This window comes from Arachis hypogaea, chromosome 1 (assembly GCF_003086295.3).
Source record: "Arachis hypogaea cultivar Tifrunner chromosome 1, arahy.Tifrunner.gnm2.J5K5, whole genome shotgun sequence".
Lineage (NCBI taxonomy): Eukaryota > Viridiplantae > Streptophyta > Magnoliopsida > Fabales > Fabaceae > Arachis > Arachis hypogaea.
Genome location: NC_092036.1, coordinates 38,306,171 through 38,313,611, shown reverse-complemented (window position 1 = coordinate 38,313,611; position 7,441 = coordinate 38,306,171). Strand labels below are relative to the sequence as shown.

The 7,441-nt window shown below is 28.2% G+C and overlaps 1 protein-coding gene across 2 annotated transcripts; it reads right to left on the bottom strand.

Moving 5' to 3' along the window:
• Positions 1 to 2,828: 2,828 nt before the first annotated feature.
• Positions 2,829 to 7,064, bottom strand: LOC112802514 (uncharacterized). Of its 2 annotated transcripts, XM_025845783.3 has the most exons (7): positions 6,937 to 7,064; positions 5,489 to 5,867; positions 4,501 to 4,903; positions 3,971 to 4,153; positions 3,750 to 3,799; positions 3,582 to 3,639; positions 2,829 to 3,250 (listed from the first exon to the last, which is right to left on the bottom strand). In XM_025845783.3, the coding sequence occupies exons 2-7, from the start codon at positions 5,786 to 5,788 to the stop codon at positions 3,012 to 3,014; spliced, it is 1,233 nt and encodes a 410-aa protein (XP_025701568.1). In that variant the 5' UTR covers positions 5,789 to 5,867; positions 6,937 to 7,064; the 3' UTR covers positions 2,829 to 3,011. The 2 variants fall into 2 exon arrangements, with proteins under 2 accessions (XP_025701568.1, XP_025701560.1); XM_025845775.3 differs by lacking the exon at positions 6,937 to 7,064 and having other exon boundaries at positions 5,489 to 6,009.
• Between the last annotated feature and the right edge of the window lie 377 nt (positions 7,065 to 7,441).

The window sequence follows — 7,441 nt, the reverse complement described above, 5'->3', positions numbered from 1 at the left end:
AAAATGCTAAAACAAAAAAAGAAAACAGTGGATATATGATTAGAGAAAAATGTATAATAATGACAAAATATACTAAAACTTGGATTTTTTCTCCAACTAATAAAAGTGAGGTGTTAATTCCTCATGAATTTATTTTTTCTCTAAAATAAAATCACTATTTTCTTTTCTAAATTTATTTTAGAAAAATATATTTATTATAATTATATTACAATTAACATTTAACGAATAATGCATGATTATATTAATTTAGAGAAATAGTTTTATTATAATTATATAAAATCAATATTTGATACATTATCAACTAATAAAAGTGAAGTGTCAATTCCTCATGAATTCATTTTTCCTCCAAAATGAAAGTACTATTCTCTCTTCTAAATTTATTTTAGAAAAATATATTTATTATAATTATATTACAATATTACAATTAGCATTTAATGAATAATGCATAATTATAATAATTTAGAAAAGTAAAATAAAGTCCAGTAATTTATCTTCCGACTGCACACGTGTATAGAATAACTTTTAAGAATGAGTCATATATAGTAAATACGGTCGATAATTGTAAAATTATATACTAACATTGATATAATATTATTTCACGTATATGTTTTGCAGGCATCAAAGAAAATAAAGTGTTGAGTTGTTTTTTAGTAGATTTAGATTATTTATTGTTTATTAGAGAATTTTATGCATTAGAATTCTCTAATAATTTCTTATTTATTTTGAGATAATTTTGATATGTTCTTACTTGATAGTAAAACAACATATAAAACTTTGTTGGTGGGTCTAAATATTATTAAGTTATTTATGGTCACATTGAATATATATGTTTGATTTATTGAAAAAAGTAGATTACTAAAACCAATTAATAACTATTTTAGAATTAATATATTTAACTAGTTTAAGAAAAAACAAATAATACATAACATGTTATATTTTTATTAATCAAATTATTATAATTTAAATTAATTTTAATAAAATAATTTAAAATGATAATTTCAATTTTATCACGTGCATGGCACGAGTGATTAAACTTGTAACTATATATATATATTTGGCTTCCTTTAATAATTTTTTTAATCTGTCCCTGATCAAAATAAAATATTAAGGCTTTTCATCGATTAGATCGTTTAAGTAGCTTCAACTTTTAAATATTTTTTTAAATAATTAATATAGAGAAAGTTTAAGGACTAACGCTTTTATTGAAATTTGGTTGGCACTTAATTATTAAAAAAAAATGAACAATTTTACATCACTAAATTTAATTTCACATCATTAAAAATATTAATAATAATTAATTGATGAATATAAATTATAATATCTACTGACTCCTAACGCTCCTCTTTAGTATAAATGATCTTCTGATTGATTGAAGAATCCAAAAATTCCAACCGTGATCAGTATAAGAATAATTGTATGCAATCGAAAGAAGCAACGTAGACTTAATCCTTATAATTAATTTCGCATTAACTGATTACTAATGTGTTACTTTATAAGCAATCTTTTGAAGAAAAAGTACAGGAATCAACTCCTTAACCAACCAATTTGAATAATTCAATTAATTATACTAATTTTAATTTATTAATTTAAATCATTCTCATTAATAATTATTTTAAAAAATAGAATTTATAATTAACCGTCTAATTGGAACATGATTCACATCCTGTTAGTACTCTTTCTTTTTCCACACATTAAGTGTGTTGTTGTGTTTGATTCATTGCGTTAACGTTCTCAATAACGTGAACACCGAGTTCCACCTTCACCGTGCTACGTTTTTTTTGTCACTTTTTACGTTATTGTTCCTGATCGGAATTCTATTGTTGTTTATTGTTTGATTACGTTTTGCTGCAAGGACCACCATGCCGCGTGACCACTGAATCTCCACCTCCGTTTTTGTCGCCATTACCGTTACCGTTTGTCATCGAGATGCTATTGTTGTTCATTGCTTGATTGCCTTTTGTTGCAAGGACCACAACGCGACTGCATCTTTAACCTAAGTCGCTCACGGTGGTTAGAGAGTTCTTCTCGCCGAGCTGTTGTATCTAAAGAAGTCGACGTCGCAATGTACAGTTTCCAATAGAGAGCATTCGACCATGGAACAATCAATTTCGGAACGAGAATTGAATAGTCCATTGGTTGATGTGAGTGATAATAATTCAATCTGTTTTCATGGTAAGTGCGGAAAAGAGGATGTTGTTTCATTTTTTTTTTATGTAAGTGAATTGCATTTGATTAGTCTTGTGTAAATGTCTTTTTATACTAAGTGGATGTTTTTTTCTTCATTTGATTGGATGTTTCTGAAATGCTATTGTTATTATTTGAGTGTCTAATGAGGAGGTTTTTTTGTAATTTTTACTAATGAATGCGTTTTTTTGTTTTATTTTAGCTAATGAGTTTTTTTTATTTAGGATTTAGAAGATTTTTTTATTAATTTTGGATGATTTTTTTAATATTTTGTATTTTTTTTTAGAATTTAGATATTTTTTTATTAGTTTTGGATATTTTTTTCTTATGTTTTGTATGTTTTTTTCTTATGATTTGGATGATTTTTTATCTTATATTTTGATATTTTTTTGAGTTTGAACGTTTTTTTAGAAAGAAAAATTAGGATTTGCGTGATAAATAGTAAAAAAAAATTAGAATAAGAAGAAGTAATTAATAATAATTAATTTTATATCTTTTAAAAATAAAAATTTAAATAATTATTAATTAATAACAATTAATGAGTATAAAATACAGTTTAAAAATATTTGTTGACTTGTTATTGACTATACTCCTATTGGGTACTAGCGGAATTCTCTTTTGAATGGTGAACTGTAAAAGTGATGAGGCCAGTGTAACATTATTGCTTTACTTTCTTAACATAGTGGTAAACTGGTAATACAGCCGCCATAAAAGAGTACATGCATTTTGGCATAATTTTTATCTGTCCTACTCTTCTACTTAGACACATGCATAATAATATAATACATAATATATATAATTATATAAATATATTCAAATTCATTGATTCATATGCTGTCATTGATACATAAAATTTCCAGAGAAGTATCGATTGCTTCAATAGAGTTGGATCTACGAAGTAGAGCCTCAATCCCATCAACCCATTTCATCTTGTGGAATTTACTCTTGCACTTGAACTCTAAAAGGCCTTGTGCTGTTTTGAGGCCAATATAACACTCTTCCAATGCTTCCCTTTCTTTTCTATACGGCCATGCACCCTGTTTGTCACACACTCCATATACCACACCTAAGTATACAATTTTTGTCACAAATACAATCTGTTAGACTTATTGTTATATTAGGATGATTTTTAATTTAATCATGCATCCTCTATTTAACTTTAAAAATTTTATTACTATCAAAATGATATATGACAGTATAATTTTTTTAAATATACTTAGAAATAATTATATAAAAAAAATATTTAAGTTTCTAAAATTTCAAGTTAAGTGAACAACTAAATCAAACTTTTGTCACATAATAATAATATTTCATACAAATTACATGTTATTTTAATACCTACGGTTAGGTTGGATGAAGGTAAACATTAAGGGATCTATATAATTAAAAACACTTACATTTATTCTTTTTGGAGAAGGCTCCTCCCACGTGCTTGCTTTTGATCTTAATTTTGACCTATACCAAAACAGAATCATGAAAATTCAGATAAAATATTGTTCCTCGTCTGTGCAATTGATACCTCCATCCATCACATACATGAATAATTGTTAATAGTTAATATATACCTGAGATTTCTTGTTAATGTAAACAGTGACATGCTTCCATCTTAGTGCGCCTGAAAAAAGGTCAAAAAGAAAACTTAGAAATAATGATATAAAGCAAACCCAATGCACCAAAAATCCTATTATATTTATCATACATGCATGTGTGCCTCACATTTAAAAAAGTAATAAATAATAATTGGAAAAATGGAATATAATGATGGAAAATGGGTTTCCAATTTTACCTTTTCGTGTGAGTTGCAACAATTCTCCCACACACGGTGGATGATGTTCCAACATTTGGTCGTCAAAAGGTGCAAACCAATGAGAATGAGATTGTGGCACTCCCTTATCATAGGGACTTATTGATGCATTCCTCGTTGTTTCTTTTGGTAATCTTGCCCTTAGTGCTGCTTCTCCTCTCAAAGCTGATTTCCAAGGGAAAAAATAAAAACAAATGAAAATAAATTAACTGATAATAATCACTGATATTGTTCATAATTCATCCAAAAAAGTTGAAAATTATTTAACTGAGAAAAAAAAAACTCTAGAAGTATCTAAGAATATAATTACCTTTCTCTAATTATGAAATAGAGAAACTAATTTAATATTTACTAAAATTGAATTAGTTGGACAAAACTAGTCAAAATAAATAGTTGATTGTGTCGTTTTGTCTAATTAATCCAATTATTGAATTCGTTTGCGGTCAGAATTGCTGCTGCTTAAATCTTTCTCGGCTAAAAATAGTAACTTATTCCAGAAGCTGAGAAATGACCTGTTGCAGCAGCGGCGGTTAGTGTGATGAGATCTCCATGGGTTTGAATATCGACAGCAGACTTCACAGCAGAAGCCAGACGGCCATGATCAGCTCCAGCCGCTTCAGCCATTTCAACGCAATGCGACGCAACCAGCTCCATGGCCGAAGCCAGGACTAGGCTCAGCTTCGAATTAGACGAGCCATTGTTAGAGTTCTGTTGCGCTGCAGCCACAGCAGCCAAGGCTGAAGCCAGCCCTGCAATAGACACAGCAGAATGGACTCGACACGCTTCCAGCCGGGCCTTGTCTTTCTTCCTTACATTCATGTTGTTACCACTTCCACCCTTCTGCTTCTGATGAAACCATTTTCCAATGCTTCCCATTTTTCTGCTATTTGATGAAGGGGTTGTCATCTTTCCTGCCTGCAAATTAAAGAAAAATATTTCTTACTAATGTCATCATCACTAGTACAAATATTCTCTACTGCAATTACTTTATTTTACATCATTTTTAATAATGATCTCTCTCCATTTAATTAGTACCAATAAAAAAATTTTAAAAAATAAATTTATTAATAATTTATAGGAGATTATAATCCCCACAAATTACAAATAAAATTCTCATACAATTAATTTTTGTTACTATTTAATAAATTTATTGACACATGAGTCCTATTATCTTATAATGATAAAGTCAATGGCCAAAATATCTCTTTTGTTTACAAGGAGCGTTTTATCCTTCATAAATAGACAAGAATTATATTGGATTTTTGTTCCAAAAATACTATTTTCAAAAAAAAAAAATCAACTTCTTATAAGTATGTGTATATAACTATATATTTTGTTAATTTATTATTTTTAACATATATTTTATATTTTAATATATTTTTATACTAATAACTGATTTAATGACTTATTTTTTATATATACATAACATAATACATTAATATATTGTTTTCACAAAATCAATAATTGCAAATTAAATGGTGAGAGAGGAGCATGGCTTACTACTACAAGTTGAGGTGCGAAATTAGCAGCAGAATCAAGAAACACGTGTTGATTCTTGTCATAGAAACTTCGCTTGTGTTTATCTAAAAGAGCCTTTGAAATCTCAGAAGCAGAGAGGCTCCATGACCTTGACAAGAACTCCATGGGTTCAAGTGGTGTTGGTGGCTGAGGTATAGCAGGTAACGTTGATAGGAGAACCACTTTGTTAAACTCTTCATTTTCATTTACATCCTCTAATTCTAGCCCATGATGCCACCATGAACCAGTTGTTTTCCAAGGTGGTAAGTTACCACCATCCATTTTTCTTTTCAAAAGTTCCACTATCAAGGACAAATATTCTGAATATGCTGAAACCTGAAAGCACTTCAAGTAGTAATAGCTGTTTTGCACACACAACACAGGACACAAGAAGCAGAAAAAAGGGGTAGGTTAGTTCAGGGACTTATGATTGATAGAAAGACTACTTTGGTTCCACTCAAACAAACAAAAAAAGTGAAAGGAAACAGTTTGGTGAGAAGCGAACAGATTGTGTTATAATTTTGATTTTATAATCTTTAATTTTTGAGAAAACATAAAATTAATCAGATTTTATTCCAAAATAAATTTTTTTCGGCTATTTTAATGTTTGTTTTAAAAAATATTTGTCTTTTGATATTTTTATAAAAAGATATTAGAATATCATTATAATTTAATATTTTTGGTCATCAGTTAGTTATTAATGTATAACTAGACAAAAAAATTATACTAAAAAAATTAAATTGATAACTAAATAATAGTAAAAAATAATAAATTTTGATAATTTTTTAACATTTATTTGTATATTCTTCTGCAGCGAAACATTAGCCAACGAAAAATGCTAGGAGGCCAGCAACTTTTGTATTTTATAATCATTAATTGGCCAGCAATAGTATTTTTAATGATGTGAAATTATATTTAATGATGGGAGATCACTCATTTTTTTATAATTAATTACTGACCACAAAACACAAAAGTTGCTGGTCTTAAACTTTTCCTTAGCGAAATATTACTCTTTACATTTTGCAGAGGTAACGTCAAATAAGCACTTTCGAATTAAAATAAAAGTTTTTAAAAAGATTTCATTAAATTGATCATCTAAATTACGAAACAATGGGGAAAAAATCAAACAAAATTCTTAGAAATCATTTTCAAAGAACAAAACAAAAATCCATGTAATTGATCATCTATATTTAATAATGTACAAGATTTAGAAAATATTTAATAATAATATTAGAAAAAGTTTAGAAGTCAGCAATTTTATTGCATTTTGACCAGCATGTAACCAACAAAGAAAGGTGAGCCATTAAATGAAATCTCACACCAATCTCACATCATCAAATCATCATTGATGACTAGTTAATGACTACTAATCACAGATATTACTGCCTTTAACATTGCTCATAATATTAATCGAAGACAAAGAACAAGACCTGCTTTACAGAGATTGCAGCCTCAGTAGAAAGCTTTTGACCGAAGCTTAAGCTTAGACCTGCTTTATGATCAGTTTCAGTCTCTCACACACATATATGTAAGAGAGAGCTTAGGAAGCAGAATAGATTTCAAGGAACAGTTACCTAAATCTTGTGCTTTGAACCACCATGAATTCAGGTTGATGTTTAATTAAAAAAATCAGAAACAACCCGGTATTCACGAAGCCCAAAAACTAAGCAAATATATATTAATCACTAAAAGTAAAGTTTAAGGGAACATAATCCTGTGTTACTGGGTATTGGTTCCTAGGACTCATGCAGATATAGATTCATAGCGCTGTTGTCGATGACTGGAACATTTTGAACATATCTGTTATCTAGTTCTCTTTTTATTTTATTTATTTTTATTAGAATCAGTTCATGCTTTAAGATCTTTTCAAAATTATTTGTATATAAAAATAAAAAATTAGTCACTAAATTAATTCTTATCTATTTATATATAAAT